The sequence below is a fragment of the Falco naumanni genome, chromosome 8 (genome assembly GCF_017639655.2).
Source record: "Falco naumanni isolate bFalNau1 chromosome 8, bFalNau1.pat, whole genome shotgun sequence".
In the NCBI taxonomy this organism is placed as follows: domain Eukaryota; kingdom Metazoa; phylum Chordata; class Aves; order Falconiformes; family Falconidae; genus Falco; species Falco naumanni.
Window position 1 is genome coordinate 56,600,650 of NC_054061.1, and position 17,439 is coordinate 56,618,088.

The 17,439-nt window shown below is 51.9% G+C and overlaps 2 protein-coding genes across 4 annotated transcripts; both read left to right on the forward strand.

The window, feature by feature from the left end:
- The first annotated feature begins 50 nt into the window (after positions 1-50).
- LOC121092798 (putative methyltransferase DDB_G0268948) lies at positions 51-4,959 on the forward strand. Of its 3 annotated transcripts, none has more exons than XM_040604360.1 (7): positions 51-177; positions 1,310-1,438; positions 1,728-1,888; positions 2,162-2,375; positions 3,000-3,100; positions 3,820-3,957; positions 4,532-4,959. In XM_040604360.1, exons 2-7 carry the CDS (start codon positions 1,328-1,330, stop codon positions 4,620-4,622), a joined length of 816 nt encoding a protein of 271 aa, XP_040460294.1. In that variant the 5' UTR covers positions 51-177; positions 1,310-1,327; the 3' UTR covers positions 4,623-4,959. The 3 variants fall into 3 exon arrangements, with proteins under 3 accessions (XP_040460294.1, XP_040460293.1, XP_040460295.1); XM_040604359.1 differs by having other exon boundaries at positions 124-145; XM_040604361.1 differs by lacking the exon at positions 51-177 and adding an exon at positions 254-356.
- A 62-nt stretch (positions 4,960-5,021) lies between these two features.
- Positions 5,022-12,353, forward strand: LOC121092799 (interferon lambda-3-like). The gene is made up of 5 exons (XM_040604362.1): positions 5,022-10,949; positions 11,204-11,281; positions 11,430-11,573; positions 11,686-11,766; positions 11,876-12,353. The coding sequence occupies exons 1-5, from the start codon at positions 10,788-10,790 to the stop codon at positions 11,969-11,971; spliced, it is 561 nt and encodes a 186-aa protein (XP_040460296.1). The 5' UTR covers positions 5,022-10,787; the 3' UTR covers positions 11,972-12,353.
- Positions 12,354-17,439: the final 5,086 nt, after the last annotated feature.

Here is a 17,439-nt window from a genome sequence, read left to right on the forward strand (position 1 = left end):
GCAGCGGGGGGGCAGCGGGGGCGGCTGGCGGGGCGGGCGGTACCGAGGGCGGTGCCTGCCTTCCCCTTCCGTTTCCCCTTCCTTTTCGCTTGGCTATTCCCTTTCCTGGGGTCCCTGCGGAGCCCCGAGCGGGGAGGTGCTGGTGGTGGGAGCAGTTGCGGACGGGGGCTGCAGGCGGTGAGAGCGGGGGTGAAGCTGCCGCGGCGGGGGTCTCGCTGGTGGGAGCAGGCTTCTCTGGGCGCGGAGGGCTCCTCTCCCCACGGGGCTTTGGCTGGGCGGCTCTTCCCTGCTGCGAGCGGCTGCTCCTGCGCTGGCCGAGCCGCTACCGAGCTCCGCGTCTCTCCTGGCGTCGCAGGGTACGGTAACCCTTAGTGCCAGGGGTCGGATATTTGCGCGTCACTGGAGAGACTCGCAGTTGTTGCGCCCTTCTGCCCGGGCCGGGGGCGTGCGGGGGGGTGGGCTTGCTCGTCAGACGAGGCAGGGAGCCCGCCTGGCCGGGCCGTTGCTGTCTCGGGCAGCGCCTGCTCGGGCACCCAGATGGACGGAATACAGCCCAGAGCCGCCCGCGGGCGAGGAGCCGTGTGCCAGCAGCTGCAGGGCCTCGGCTCGTGGGACCCTGCCCGGCCGGTGCGGGGGCCGCCTGGTGTGTGGCAGCTGGGGGTGAAAGGGGTGGGCGAGCCAGGGAGGGCTGGGTGCTGCTGCTGGGGCGGCAGCCAGCGGGTGGGAGGCCAGGCTCACCCCCCGGGTGCTTCTGGGTAACGGGGCACGGGGGTTCAAAGAGACTTTGAACCTTTCTGGGGCAGGAAGGGACAAAACAAATAATCGGAAGGTTCAGAAAGTGCAGGGTTGAGTTGCTGTGATTGCATTGCTGGTACTAAAACATAGATTTCCTTCAAAAACCCCAAAACCCCAGACTTTGCTGCTACTGTTTTTTCTGCTGCTCTGCTCAGTCATCGTCCCATCCATGTCCGCCCCCCCCCCCAATTTCAAAGATATTCCATCTGTAATGGTGATTTATTTCAAAAGACACCCAGGTGAGTGGGGAAAGCAAAGGGTTAAGGAGAAGGGTTTTAAAGCCTAGAAAGCATTTCCTTGTCAGAGGCTGCTGGTTTGCTTCTGTGATATCTATGATACCTGTGGGAGGGATGCCTGGACAGCAGGTTCATGCTCCCTCACTGGAACCTCATGGGGAAAGTGCTCCCTCGGTCGCTGCCAGGAACTGGAGACTTTAGTGCCTGCGGTCACACGCGAAGGAGGCAGGAGGAGGTTGATCTCATGGTGACAAACCTGGCTTGCTGCCTCCTCCCAGGTGCCAGGTCACCCAAGCATGGCCACTCAGATGTTTGAGGGAAGAGGGCACGCGGCTGTTTACCAGAAATACAGGTTTGCACCAGGCAAAGAGCTGCAGCAAACCATCCTCGGCTACCTGCAGGAAAAGGTACGTGGGGTATGGCCAGGCTGTAGGAAAAAAACAAGGTAATATTCTGTTACTTGTGGGCAGTAGTTATTTGCAGGTAGTAGTATTTACCTTTTGGGAGTGTTACCTTGGTTGGTGCTGTGGGGAAAAATTAATCAGTAGGACTTAAGGTAAGATGTGGGCACGGAAGAGCCGTTCCGTGGGTTGTGCCATGCTAAGGCTGTTCCTGTGTGGATGCTGGGGAAGGAATGGGGTAAGAGCACAGAAGTTGGGTGGCTGCCCACTGACACGCATCCACTTCTCCCTGCAGAGGGCAAACCCTGCTGAGCTGGTAGTGGATGTTGGCTGTGGGTCTGGACAAGGCACCCGCTTCCTTGCAGAGCACTTCAAGAAGGTGGTGGGAACAGACATCAGTGAAGCGCAGATCCAGGAGGCTAGGGATGAGGCCTCCATGCCCAACGTCTCCTACCTGTGAGTGTCAGGGGAGCAAGCTCAAAGGCAAAATCCGGGTCCTCACATGGAGGGTGGTGGTTTGTGAGTATGACTGTTCTAAGAGCCAGCTGGCACCAAAGGAAATCCCATTTCATGTGATTCCTGATATAAACAGGCATTCCCCTAGACTTACGGTAGTCGTGGGCTTGCATCCCAAACAGTCATCATGAACTCCAAAAAATACCCACTAATTTCATGTCCTACTTTCTAATACCCATATTGCACACTGCCTTTTTCCCTTCCCCCTTCCAGTGTGTGCCCTGCAGAGGAGCTGCCATTTGAGGATGCCTCGGTGGACCTCCTGACTTCATTTACAGCCGCACACTGGTTTGATATAGAGAAGTTCATGAGAGAAGCAAACCGTGTGGTTAAGCCGGGTGGTTGCATTGTCCTCAGCACCTACACCGTGGATATGAGTCTGCGCTATGGAAACTGCTCTGAAAAGCTGACCAAAGTCTTCAGAGAGGTGAGATGATGAAACCAAAACCTGGTCTGGGCAGGGGGAAATGTGTAGTACTTAGACGCAGAGGGGAAAGCAGTGGGCTTGGGGAATATGACTAGAGGACTCCTATTGCAGGACGGGGCGGAGGGATGGTTAAATACAGGGATAAGGCTGAGATAGGGTTTAGTGGCTCCCATGCAGTGCTAGGGCTGGCTGGAGGAGAAGAGGGACATTAGGATTAGTAGGGCAGACTCTGTGGTGAGAAGGGCTGCAGAGTAGATTTGGGGGGCTGGTATCATCAAAGAGTCTGCTCCTGTTGCCCTGATCACAGTGAAGACAATGGGAAGCAGAAACTGTGCGGAAAGAGGTTCTTCTTAAAGTGATGTTTCTTGACAAAGAGTGTCAAGGAGACTTTCTGCTATGAGTAAGAGCAGTGTAGGGAGGAAGACAGGACCCTTATCTCTATAATAAAATAGGATCCTTAAATTCTTGACACTAAGCAAAATTTTGGTGTATTTTAATGTAAGGAGTATTAAAAAAAATTACATTCATACATGTATCAGCTATAGGGCCAAGCAAACCTGAGCTAAGTGGAAACTGAAAGCTTCAAGTGGTTTTGTGTGTGTTTTTAATATGCTGTCTTTATAGAACTGGGACCTGATTTTGAAATACGCGCATAATAGAATAAAACATGTCAAGGATGACTACAAAGAGATCTTCGAGGCCTTGCCATTTCCAGACAAGAAGAGGTGAGCAGAAACCCCTTGGTGCAGCACCAGGAGCAGATAAAGATGGTGTCTCTGCTCCTCTACAGGGCTGCTCTGCCACTGGCCCAGCAAGGACATAAAGGAGCCAGGTTTGCCGGAGCAGGTAGCTGCCAGGCTTCAGCAAATGCCTTTATGTGGTGGCAGAACCATGTGGCTGCATTTGCATTCCCGTTGGATTTCACGCTACTTTGTGGTGGGCTAGCAAGTGTGGTTGAAGGGCTGCAAGGAGCCTTCCTGCTCAAAACAGAATTGGGTTAGATTTTTTTCGTTGATGGTTTATGATGACTTGAGGCTTCTGGGCAGAGTGCTTACTGGATGCAGGGGAAGAATGGAGTGAGAGAAAGAACCTGCCCCTGACCTCTGAGGGAGCCGGTGCCTGCCTTCCCACCAAGGCATGGGGCCAGGGCTGACTTCGCAGGCAAAAAGGATGTGTTGGTGTCCTGCCTGCTGGAGGGGAATGGGCTCTGCAGGCAGGCCAGTATCGAAAGGGTGTTCCAGTCACAGACTATGTTAGATGGTCCCTGGGACCATCTCTGCTTCTCCAGTAGTGCTTTAGTTAGATCTTCAGATGTTTTTTCCATGTGTTGGACCTCTGATGGTGTCAGCTATTCTATTCACTGCCACCTCATTCTGTTGTCCTTGTTCTGTTGCCTTTGAGATTTAACTTGTCAATGCCCCTTGCTTCCCTGTCTCTCTTCTAGAGTCACCAATATTTTTGACAAAATTCCCATGACTGTCGCTGATGTGGTTGGTTACATGGAGTCTGCCTCTCCATATCAAACCTTTATGAAGAACGACCCCGAAGCCGCAAAATCCCTGCTCCAAGAGACTGAAAAGAGGTGAGGAAAACCTTTTGAGACAACTAGCAGGATATGGAGGACCTGCCTCATACAGTGCATGAAGCATAAGGTTGCAGAGGCCCCTTCAAAGCTACAAGTGAGCTGCACAGTGATGTGCTCTCTCCTTCCCCCCAGGTGTGCATGGATTCTTGTCAGAGGTTAAACAGAGGAGATCCTCAGCTGCTCACAGCATGTTTTGACCTTAGTTTGAGTCAGCTGACTTTAAGTTCAAGTCTGTGTGGCTCTATGTTTCCATGCACTGGCGTGTCCATGCAAGTCTTGTGTCAGAGGTATCTTGAGTTTCTTTGCTTCCCTCTTGATTAGCAGAGGGCAGGAAAAGCATTGGCAGTTGCATCTTAACTATTCTGGCCCACAACAAGGCTCTACTGCAAAGCTGGGAAGAGGAGGCATCCCTGTGTCTGTTAATTTATTCATTGGCCTGTGGTGGAAGCAACTGCTGTCAAGACCTCTGTGCTTTAGGTGGGAAAGATCTGTCTCTGGTTGTAGATGTCACCCCATGTCAGGTGGGAGCTGGCTGGGCAGAATGAGACGCTGCTTCTGCTTCTTGTTTTAGGATGCTGGAGACGATGGGAGTTTCTTCTCGTGAAACCCCAGTGGAGTTCTACGTGAGACATGTCTGTGTGCTGGCATGCAAGGGACGGTGAGAGGAAACGTCTCCTGAACTGGTGCAGGAAGGGAAGGAAATAATGGTTTGTCTCCTAACACCCCACTTGCAGCCACTCATTTATTCCTTGCAAAGATTGATACTGATTCTGGTGATTAAAATTTTGATCTTTTGTGGAAAGCAGACTGGGGTTTCTGCCTGCTTTTGGGTTCCTGTCCACTTTGGCCCTCGTGTCTGCCCAGTGCTGTGCTTTCAGCTCTGGAAGGGTTCAGTTTCAGACTGGTGATGGTTGGATTGCACATGGTGATGAGAATCAAAGTAACTGCTGATAAACTTGCTGCATTTCTTACACAATTAATAAAAAAAGCTGAGAAAAAGTTGCTTGTTGTTCTCTTTTTAAGAGAAGCTGCAGAGCACCTACTGGGGTGGGAACAATGACACTTCACGGACGTTGCTTACTTAGGCCCTGAGTCTGAGGTCTTCTGTTTCATGGAGTAAGATGGGTTTTAGGTAGAAAGGACCATTCGCCCCTTTCCCTGCCCAGGCATAGTAGAAGCCATGTGCTGCCTTTGAAAGGTGAGCTGGAAAGGGGCTGTTCTCACCCAGTATGAGACCCCATCCCTGGTGCTTTGCTGGCTGGTGCAGGTGGATCAGCAGGTGACCTGCCCCAGGATTGCCCATCACTGTGCCAGCACTCCTGCTTTGGCTCTCAGGAAGTTAACTCGCCCTCAGCACAGCTCAGGAGTCTTTCTGGGATTGTTGCCGCAGCAGAGCACGTTTGTGGTCCCCTCTGTCCCAGCCCGCTATCGCTTGCTCGCCCACGCTGCAAAGATTAGAGGCTGCGTTTCAGGGAGGAGCAGGTGGACGCAACAGGGTTCAAAGCTGGGCACAGCCCAGCACAGGTCCCCTCCTGTTTGCTTTCTAGATATTTTAAGTCCAGGTGCAGCCTCTGTGGGGAGCTTTCCCTTTCCTGTAATTCCTGCCCTTGGCAAGAAGGATACCCTGATGCCATTTGGCCTCACCTGGTTGTACCTTGGTGCGTCATTAAGAAAGGCAGAAGTGATATCTCTTCTCCCTGCCCCAGACACAGCACCTGGAGGGAGACTTCAGCTGTGGAGGGGAGGGCTTGGAGGTGCTTCAACTGTGGTCCTGGGGCTCTTGGGTATGGTCTTGCTGTGGGTACAGAGACTGAGCCTCTGTGACCTGGTGAAGGTGCTGGACCCTGGGTGTATCTCCACTGAGTGCTGGCTCAGCTTGCTCAGGGTGGGGAGCAAAGGTTTTGACCCTGCTTGGTGGTTTCCAGGAGGGTTCTGGGATCCCAGGAAGATGGCAGCAGGGAGGAAAGCCCATCACTGATGCGAGGCTGGTCTCTGTGTCCGTGGATGCGTGTTGGAGAAGACCTCATTGATGCTGGATTCAGCCCTGCTGCCAGTCACTGAGGAAGAGGCTGCACTGGGTGCGGGTTGTGTTTGGTTGAGCAGTGGCCGTAAAACCTCCCTTGCTGGGTGAGGATGGAGCTGGTGGCTTGTCATCTCCTGCGGGAGCACTAGAGGTCTCTCCCCAGCTGGGACTGCACCGGATGACATGGCTACTGGGGTGTCGGTGGCCTGTAGGGCTGTCTTGGCTGGGGAAGCTCCAGCTCAGCTGGCAGGACTTGTCCTAGTGAGGTGTGTCCCCGCAGCAGTGCCTGGGCAGGGAGATGTTCCTGTGGGAGGGGAAACCCCATGTCCCTACAGTGCCAGCACAAAGGCTTTGGGGAAAAAGTGCTTGTTTGGGCTTTTTCTTCAAAACAAGTCTGTTTAAATTTGCTCGCTAATTAACTTCGTGATTAACAGCCCTGGCATCAGCTGGATGCTCAGCACATCCCCCAGAATGAGGCAGAGGGTGACTGGTGTGATGTAACGTGAGGGATTGCATCACCGACACACTTGGGCATGATGTCAACAGCGTGAGACACGTGGAGTGGCACAAACCAGCCTGACATCATGGTGGCAGCTACAGCTCACGCATGCCAAGAGGTGGTGAAGGGTTCTGGGGTATGTAGCAGGGCCAGCAGCACCTCAGTGGCACTGACACCCTGGGCTGGCAGAGACAGGTCTGGTGATGGCTGCCGAGCAAAGGTCACCTGATGTCCCCTGTCCCAGCACCACCAGGCCATAGGCAGGGCTCCCACACATCACCCAGCATTTTATTTTTATAGCTGGCTTCTTTGGGGCACTTCTTTGGTTCTTGCCATCTCCTTTCCAAGACCAGTGACTTGAGCAGGAGCCAGTTTCTAGCAGATGAGCCCACCAGCTCCAGAAGGGTCACAAAAGAGTGACCTGGGCTCGTCCTTACCCACTGCAATGGCATGGCTTGTGGCCAAGGCTTTTCCACACATGCCACGTGGCAGCTGATGACTCAGGGGTGATTGCCTCACCCAGCACTCATGTCAGCTCTGCCCGAAGCCCTGCCAGGTTTCGCTTTCCTTCTCACACCCGGGATCTCCCACGCACTCGGGATTTCTTCCTCTGAGCAAGTTCAAGTGGCTCTAGCCTGCTGGACTGTGTGAATCTGAGGAGGGAGCTCCATCACTGCCATCATGCTGCCCTCCCGGCATGATACCATCTGCAGTCAAAACTGGAGCAATGACTGTGGTAGGTCCCCAGTGCCCTGTAGACCCCACCAGGCACGATGTGGTGTCCCTGGCTTGTGCCGGCTTTGGAGGACCTTCCACTCTCGTGGCAGGAGCTGGTACTAGCGTGGTTTGGAGGAGCCATGCCAAATGCAGCCAGGCTTTGCTGGCCAAGCTGGGGACCAAGGTATGGTGGAGCGTGGCATTGCTGTGCAAGACACTAGCAGGTGTGCCGATGCCCAGGAAGGCAAGACTGCGCCCCATCAGAGAAAAGCCCTCATTGCTGCTCAGCCAGGCACTCGCAGGCTTGGCTATGCTATGGCTGGTGGAAAATGAGGCACAAACATCTGAGCAAGGTGCCCAGGAGATCTTCAGCCCTTCGTCACGGCTGCCCTAAGTGCCAGGTAGCTGCACTGATGGCCCCGGCTTCACCACTCAGCTTTCGCTTTTCCTTTGGTGCGTCTGGATTTCTTTTTGCCTGCACGAAGTGATGAGGTTTTGCTTTGCTTCTCTAACCACAAATGACAGGCAGTAGATAAAAGCCACAGCAATGGGGAAGAGGAACCAAAGAAGCAAGGTTCCACAGGGATAGGATGCTGCTCCATAACCCGATGGGTGAACCAAGAGTGTCCTCAGCAGGGGCTTATGGCATGGGGCAGCGGTTCATGGTGGATCTACGTGTGTGCCAGGGCAATCTTCCAGCCATGCTCTGGGTCCGTGGGCCTGCAGATGAGACTATGCCAGCACAGCAGGTACTGGACATCACCACCTGGGTGCTGGGAACCTTGCTCTAGCCCCGCCAGCAGCCATTGGAGATCCCAACCCGGGTGCCAAAACACCCTAGCCTGGCTCATGCCTTGGTCGGGAGGAAGAAACACCCCACAGTGCCCGTCCTGTGAGCCAGCCAAGCTCCACCATGTGGGACCTTGAGCCACTATTTGCCCTCCAGCTGCTCCACTGTGACCCAGAGTTCCAGGCAGTGCTGGGACCCCCACTCCCTCTCCTCTCTCACTGGGGGGCACATTTATTTTTACATTCATTAGAATTTTCTACTAAGGTGCCATCTTCCAGCTGAGCTGAGCATCGCTTGGGTGATGTACGTGAATTTAGTTATGCTGGTTTGGGCTTTTATTTCACAGTTATATTGATCGTGAGCTTATTGCATTGAATTAAAATAATTCCTCTATAGCTGTGCATTTCTTTAATGGCAGAGAGGAAAGACAGTGCTGTTGTCTTGTTCATCAAGAAGGCAAAGAACTTGAGCCCTAGCCAGGGCTCAGGCTTTTAATTGCAGACCTCACATAGCCTGCTGCAGTGGGGATGGCTGGCATGGGAGCCTGGTCCAGCAGCAATGAAGTGAAACCCTGTACCCACTGTGCTATCAGGCTTTAGCACCATATTTTGCTGTCCTAGCTCTTCTCCAAGCTGTATCTGCATGCAGTCTGGCGAAGGTGGAAATAGCCGCTGTAGAAGCCATGCTGCTCCCTGCCTGCTGTCTCCACTCCTCTTCATCTCCACTGTGCTTTTCCAGGAAATACCTGAGCTTTTGGAGATGCTGCTGGAGCAGGGGAAGGGCTCAGGAAAGGCTGGATGGACCCTGTGGGTCAACAGCCAGTCCTGCTTAACCTCTTCATCTAGACCATGAGGCAGAGTGTACCAAGTTCACCGATGACACCAGACTGGGAGGAGCAAGTGACACACCAGAGGGTCCTGCTGCCATCCATGGGGACCTCAACAGGCTGGAGAAATGGGCTGATGGGAACCTCATGCCGTTCAACAAGGGGAAGTGCAAAGTTCTGCACCTGGGTGGGAACAACTGCAGGCACTGGGACATGCTGGGGGCCATCCAGCTGGAAAGCGGCTTGGTGGAAAATGACCTGTTGGACACTAGGTTGAACATGAGCCAGAAATGTGCCCTTGCAGCAAAGAAGGTGAACAGCATCCGGGGCTGCATGGGGAAGAGTGTTTCCACAAGCTAAGGGAGGTGATTCTTCCCCTCTGCTCAGCACTGGTGAGGCCACCCCTGGAGTGCTGGATCCAGTTCTGGGCTCTCCAGTGCGAGAAAGACATGGACATACTAGAGAGAGTCCAATGAAGTACCACGAAGATGATGAGGGGACTGGAGCATCTCTCCTATGAGGAAAGGCTGAGAGCTGGGGCTGTTTAGCCTGAAGGCTCAGGGGCTCTTGGTGATGTCTACTGGCAGGACAGCAGGCAGTGGGCACACCCTGAAACATGTGAAAGTTCATCTGAACACGAGAAAACATACCCGTAAGTGTATCCTACCACAACCTGGTGCAATAACTTCTCCTGTTTGTTTGGACTCCTTGAAGTCAGCAGTTTATTTCCAGATGTGAACATTAAAAATTGGGTCCTTTTGGAACAGTGTTCTTCTGTGGCCACCACGTGAGGCAATGCAAAGTGCATTTTGCCTACTCCTGCCTTACTGTGTATTTGCTTTTTAGATACAGGTATTGCCCTAATTTCCTATATTTACTACTTGATGAATGCATGAAACAAAACGTGCAGCACTGATAGCTTCGCATCGCAGGGGGTTACCGGAGGGAAGGACAGATTTTGCTGAATGGAGTCGCTCTTCCAGCTGTCAGCGGAGAGGTGTCAATACATGATATTTGCGTTTCCAGGCTAAACAGGGAGGAAACTCCTGCCAGCTCCAGTGGCTGGTGGGGCTGGTGGTCCCGCTCATCTCCAGCAGAGCCCCTGCACAGGTCTATGTCCCACCTGCAAAACGCAAGGTGGAAGTGCTGCTGCTTTCACCCTCTTTCCTGCTTTTGCAGCGAGCCTGGTCCCTCAGGATAATACACAGGTGAAGCTCATGCCTGCAGCCTGCATTATGCAGTGCCCATTCCTGGCTGCTGCTTCTGCCTGCTCCCTGCCATGGCTGTTGTGCTGTGCTTCCTGTGGGGAAACCGAGGCATGAACTCCTGCTGCCACTTGTGGGGCACCAGAAGCCTCCTGGCTGCCCTGAGCCCGCTGTCCCTGGGGGGCTGCATGCCTGGGAGTCTCCTGCAGCTTTCAGTGTGGTGCCGAGCAGGGTTGTGTGCAGGTTTCTCCACACTTGCCAGCACCTCTGCACCACTCAACATGGCAGCATCATCCCCCCCGTTCAGCTCCCTCGGAGGGGTGCGATGAAGGCAGCCCGAGCATATCCCTGCACCTCCAGGGCACAGGGCGCGCCCGTGGACAGGTGGTGAGGCAGGCAGCAGGGCAGGCAGGCAGCTGGAGGCGGGATTCGCGTCGATGCTTTCACTTTCCCGTTTTCAGAGCCGCCAGGCCGCGGATTTTCCTACCAACCTGAAAGCGCAATCACGTCGGGCAGGCGGCATAAAAAGCCAGGGCGATGGGGAGCAAGGCAGCCACAGCCAAGAAGACAAAGCAGCCCTCAGACCAGCCAGCAGCCCAGCAGCCCTGCAGCCAAGTGAGCCACCCACAGCAACATCGTCAGGCATCGCTACATCAGGGATTTAGGGGATCCAGCCTGGAGCACTCCAGTTCATCCTCTCTGGCTTCGTGTACTGCAGCACCCTTGCTTCATTGTAACCCGCTCACCATCAGGCTCTCGTCAGCAAAATGCTGTGCCTTGGCTTCACCCCGCTGCTTGCACTGGTGCTGGGGGCCAGCCTTGGGGTCACCTTCCCCCAGGATGCCCTGAAGAAGAGCTGCAGCCTGTCCAAGTACCAGTTCCCTGTGCCCCATGAGCTGAAGGCTGTGCAGAAGATGAAGGTGCATTTTGTGAGTACCACTGGCAATGGGGGGCTGTGGGCTGGGGGGGGGCAAGGCAGCGGGGATGTCGAACTTGAGACCCGGAGTGACATGGTGGATGTTTTCTGCAGCAGTTTGGGGAGGAGGATGTTTTACAAGGGAATTTGGGGACAAGAGGGATGCTGGGCCAAATTTCATCCCCCTCAAGGCTGACTGGCATTGCACAATATTGCCAAAAGTCAGGATGACAGCTTTTCACTCTCTCTCTTGGCTTATGCCTGCAGGAGGCCATCATGCATAAGTCGAACCGCAGATGCAACACCAGGCTCTTCCATAGGAAATGGAACCCAGCAGAGCTGTCGGTAAGAGCAAGGCAACCTCCAGCCAGGACCTCCTGTTAGCTGGTCCTACCTCCATCCACACCCCTGGGCAGGTCTTTGAGCCCCTGTGCTCCAGCCTGCAGCCAGCTGTTGTGCTTTGGGTCCCTAACCGGGATGCCTCTGCCCACAGGTGCATGATCGAATGATGCTGGTAGAAGCTGAACTGGACCTTGCCACCACCATGTTGGGGCTCTCTGCTGCCCCCAAGTTCGCTGAGACACGCCAGCAGCCCCTGGCCTTCCTCACTCAAGCCCGGGAGGACCTGCGAGGCTGTGTAAGTGATCCGCCCCCCAAAAAAACCCAGGCTCATGCCAGCTGAGCAATCCTGGTGCTGGCAGCATCGCCATGGGGCACAGCTGGTCCTTACGCAGGTGCTTTACTTGCAGCTGGCCATGGAGGCTCCTTCACATCAGCCCTCTGGGAAACTGAGGCACTGGCTGCAGAAGCTGCAGGTGGCCAAGGACACAGTAAGTCAGGCCAGCAGGGCAAAGGGCTGTGGGGTGTTAGTGACTGCACGGCTCTGCAGGGCCCACTACACCGTCTCCAGTGCTAACCTGCCCTTTCCTCCCACTGCAGGAGACCACCAGTTGCCTGGAAGCCTCCACCATCCTCCACCTCTTCCAAGTGCTGAATGACCTGCGGTGCACAGCCCTCCGGGAGCAATGCACTTAGCCCCCACCGGCAGCACAGCCGGCATGACACGGTGCTCACCAGCCCCAAAGGATGCCCCGAGGACTGGGAAGAATTATTTTTATTACATCACTGGACTGTATTTCCTATTTAAGCATTTTTCTTATTTATGTGAGCTCAGGGAGCAATATTTTTTTTAGGGTCTTTTAAATTATTGGGGGGGGTTGTGTATTTATAAATGTTTCAGGGGGAGGTAAAGAAATGCTGTTCCTGAAAGATGCTGTTCAATAGGGATGAATGTATTTATTTGATATCTTTGTTTTGCTGGTTTTCAAAACACTGACAGTTTTTGAGGAAATCTATTTTTTTACCTACTATTTATTACAGAGAGTATTATGTATATTTACCTGTATAAATTATTTTTACATGCTATTTAATACGAAAAATAAACCAGATACCATAAACAGACAAGCTGCCATCACATGTTTTTATTAGGCTTTGCTATAACATCATCCCTTTGGAAAAGCAAGTTATTGAGGGGGCTGAGGGAGGTCACTGGACGAATTTTGAGCATTTGAAAGTCAGCAAATCTTTAGCGCTCACATTCACCTCTAGCTGCTTTTAGCTTGCAGGGTTGGGGACTGAGCTGCTAGCGGCTGAGCTACTGCATGGCCATGGCTTCCCGCAAAGAGACAGCCAGGGACACAAGCCATAAATGCTTGTCACAAAGCGTGTCCCAGGTACTGCCTGCTCATCCTGCCCAGGCTTTGCAAGGATGCTGTCCAGATGAAACCTCATTGCTGACGGGGAGCAACGATTTCCAAATTACACTTCATACTAAGGTAGCCTGGCATAAAGGTGGGGAAAGGCTGTTGCTCCTCTGTCTTTTGCAGCTGCCCTCAACCTGCTTCTGCAGGAATGATGGGCCCTGGCCACTCGAGACACTCCTATGCACATGCCTTCAAGCAGACACCTGGACACTTGGGTAATATTGACTTCATGGGGGGAGAAGAGCACACCCCGCAGGGAGAGGGAAGCCTGTCCGGCTGCAAGCACAGGAATGCACGCTGCTCTGAAACCAGAAACCCCGGGCAAGAGGCACTTCCATGCTATGTGGAACAGCTTTGCCAGGACAGGGAGAAGACAGATGCCAGCTGCTGGGCTCTTTGGGGAGCTTTAATAGATTTTATCACCTGGCCATGCCACAGGTGCTACCCATCCACTGCCACCAATCAGGAGTGACACCCAAGGCACTGATAACCCATCAGGAGGGAAATGCTGTAGGGTCAACATGATGGACGGGCAGGCAAAGCCCTGGTGGTGTGTCTGGTACGCAGCAGTCTGTCACAGTGGCTCCTGGTTTTGGTTAAAACAGAACACAGCTCGTGTTTCAAAAAACAGGCTGCAGCAACACTTTGCCTGTCTGGCCACGCGCTCCCAGGAAAAGGCAAATGCCATCGGTGCCTGATTTGGAAGGGTCCGCCTCAAAATTCACAATTTCCCCCCTTGGTTTTAAAGTCTTGTGAGAAATCCCTCTCTGTGGGACCTACAACATCTATGGAGGAGGTTGTTTTTAATACATTTCTGGCCAGAAGTACTATACTGCAATATCCAAATGATACATGGATCTGGAGAGGAAAGCCTAATGAGAGCAGGTGTTTACTCATCCCCCCCAAACAGATGTATTTAGATTATCCTGCTGCCATTAAGGCATCTACCAAATCATTGTGAAATGCAGTTGCTGCAAAACGGTGTGTGATGCCACTGCACCTGGGAGGATAGGTGCAGGGCTGCCCGCATGCCCATCTCCAGGGAAGGAAATTAGTTCTATCCACTGAGCAGCAGCAGGGTTGCAGCACAGCTCTCCCAATCAGAAGGTGAGGGCAGAAATCACTGCCAGGGAACAGCAGTCCTTTTTTATCTCTCTGCTGGATTCACAAGACGTGATGTCCATCACAGTGCTCCTCGCTTTGCGTGTCCTGCAGGGGCAGGAGATGAAAGATGTGCCGATACCATCCCTGCTCCCTCGCACAGCAGCCTTTGGCAGGTTAACCTCCCGGAACCTCCCATGCAAAGCAAGTTCACTTCAAATTAAGGCTGGGGTGGCTATTTTTGTTCCTTTCTTTGCCAGATGGGCCAGGATTCAGCAATGTGGCGGCCAGGCTTCCTGGGCGCTGGGAGCAGGGCTGATGAGGATGAGAATGGAGCTGCAAGTGCTGCAGCTGGCCAGCATTAGCCTAATGCCCCTGCCAGTTTTTTGTGGCTCAGGATGAGTCCCTGTGCTTCTCCCGGAGGGTGCTTGCCTGTGGGCAAGAAGCACTTCAGCTTTCCCTGCAGGCTCAGGCAAGAGGTGCTGGGAGAGAGGTGCCGGGGAGTCAGAGCTTTTATCAGCATCACTGAGTGCTTGGCTGGTTAATGCAGAGGGATGCTAATGGCAGTTTTCCGGCCTTCCCAGGGGAAAGGAGAGAGGCATGCTCTTCCCTGTATTAGCTTCAGTTCAGATACAGAAAAGGCAGAAAGAAAGGCAGAAAGCCTTGGTTTTGCTGTGTCTCTGTACAGCCCCAGCATTCGGGAGGCACCTCCTGTAGTTCCCACATGGACTCTCATCTTTGGCCCCAAGGGCAAAATTTACTGGAAAGAAAGCCAGAGGGGTGGGTAGGCAGATGCACATTTAACCTGCAGTGATGGGGAGCTTTCTGCACAAAGTTCTGCAGGAAAATGGGAAAGGATTGAAGTAAGAGCAAGTGGTTGGACAAGGAGGGTGAGAGCAAGGCTGCAACTCCTGGAAAGGTGGCCTTGAGCTAGCTGCTCATTTGTGATTGTAGCATCATGGGGACAATACTGGTGTCATGGAAAGTCTGAACTGCTGGAGAAGAAATGTAAGCGCAATTGTGAGAAGACAGCTTTGTGGCTGAAAAGCACAAAACACCTTGAGACAGTGGTGATTGTGGCTCCCCTCTGGTGACCAACGGGCAGAAGGTGCCAAGTTCTTGTTTGCATTAAATTTCAGCCCTCCTTGCCTGTGCCAGCTTGGGAGACTTTCTAGCTGACTTTACCTCAGGGTGGTTGAGTGGAGCTTTGTGCCTGGTGGCTCTGGCTTGCAGTGGCAGCAGCCTCACACTCGCTAGGGTGTTTGCTTATGCATGCAAATTTACACTAGCCAAACTTGGTTTTGAATAAGGAAGTTTCTTTTTTGAAAGGAAAATCCTGTGGGATTTAAAATTCTGGAATCCCACAGGATGTAAATAAAAGTGGATAAGGTCCTGTGGGATTTGGTATATGTCTGGCTAAGGTAAGGCAGTAACAAACTACCCAATTGCTGCTCTTTTCTGCTGAGGTTTTTGTGCCACTTTCAACATCACCTAAATATCCTGGTCCTGCAATGAGTGACATGGCTAAGATGTACTGCTGAAATCTATTTCATTTTCTCCCTCCAAGAACTGTCTGGATTTTTTTATTATTATTATTTTGCATTTGGATTCAATTTGGATTGAATTGCAATGGAGATTTAATTTGGTAGAGTTCTTTTTATTTCAGCTTTGTGGATCTATTGAATAAGCAGGAGAAATGTCTACCAATCTACAGAAAAGGCAGCGGAGTTTGGGAGATTTTCAGTTCAACCTTCTTTGTGCTGGTCCCAAGAGGCAAAAGCTCTGCAGCTTCACAGGTTGTGCTGCCTAACACGTTGCAGGTGACATTTCTGCAGGCAAAGAATCAAGAAAGCTGACAGCCGAGTTTTGTTGATGGATCGTATTATATGCTTGCTCTTGGATCATAAACTTCTGCTCCAAACCCTCTGACCAGAATCCAAGCTGATAATACGTAAGGAATAAATATGCTCTCACCTGTTAGTGGGAGCGATTTTTTGGAGATGCTTGGCACTCTGAGGAATGGGAAAATAAGTTGCTGCTGGTGTTATGGGAACATACTGTTTTCTAATACACTAGATACTGGTGCTCTTGATGTAATTTCTCCTCCCGTTTTGTGCTGCTCGTAATTCAAAATAATAATTCCTGTCTATCAGCAATCATACTGGGAATCATTTTGTTATGTTCCCATGTTGCCATCTGGGGAGACAGTGTTCAGTGAGATTCAACTGTTTTTAATGTGCTTTGACAAGAAAGGTTATTTGAAAAATAACCTTCACTTTGAACTGCAGATAGCTTCAGATACACATGTAGGAGTGGCTGACATGTTACTCGTTCTCATGCAAAAACCAGCACTTTAGACTACAGGGACAGGCCAAAAGATAGCTGCTAAAGGCTCCTGGGACTCTAAACTGCTGCCTGAATCCAAAATGACATGCTTCCTCTGCACTCCAGAAGTCTCATTTTGGCTGTCACCCCTGCAGCTGCCACATAACTGTTTCCTCTGTCTCTGGAGAACTTTCCCCAGCAACCCACATCCCCTGACCACCCCCCTGTGCTCATGCTCCCACAAAAGTGCTTCCAGATGGGGCTGAGATGGCTTTTCTGGCTCCAGGGAAGACTTCTGAACCAGGTTATTCTTAATTTTCTTTTTCATTAAAGAATTCTGATTTCTATATTCTCATCAGAAAGGAAGACTTAACTGCCCCAAGACCACAATTCTCTGTACATGGTCACTCCTTCCACTGCACAAACCCCTCTCTCCAGTTGCTTCAGATAAAAGCCTGCACTGGCAGACTTGACAGATAAATATAATAGCCTTTCAGAAGGAAAAAATGTAGATTTACAAAACGGAAGGTCGGGATTTATGCCAAACCTGGCAGAAATAGGAAAAGGTATATTGGGGAAATGTAGTAATTGAAATAAGTTTGGCGCAAGCATTTAAAGGCTCAGGTTTTAAGAAATGGCCTCTTGCATCTGCTAGAGTATGACTGTGAGTTGTCAGGGAATTCCAGCTGGTTTATGGGAAAGCTCTGAGAAAAGGCATTGGCCTTCACAGGCCCAAGATAACGGTACAATCCCTAAATGCTGGAATGAAAAAAGGTGAAGGAGAAAAGTTCAGCTATGCTTCATAAATATTTCTCTAAGCCATTTCTGATTCCTAGTCTGTCCCATGGTCTCTTGTCTGGGAGGATGTCTCTGGGTTGGAGTTGAGGACCATGACTCTGCTTTCTTGATGCTGCTTCAAGTGCTATTTCCACAAGGAATCATTTTACATAGCAAAAGAGAGGTCCACAATGCATCAGAGTGAAGGAGCTCTTAGTCCGTGTGCTGTCCATTGCTTCTTGTATTCCTAAAGGCTGTTTCTCTCCACAAAAGCTGACAAGCTGGGGGCTTGCCCCATCACCATCTGTTGTAGTGTAGCACCATAGGTGTGAGAAAGTCAGGGATTAACCCCAAGCACCCTGTTTGCACACCAGCAGTTTTGTAGTCTCATACTGCTTGGCCTTTCATCCCTGCAAAATGCTGCCTAAAACTTGCCTTGGTTACTGTCATCTCAATAGGCTGCAGTGTCAGTCACCTATTTTTGGCCATCTGTCAAAACATGCCAGGATAATTTTCTTCTCAGGAGCTGGTACAATG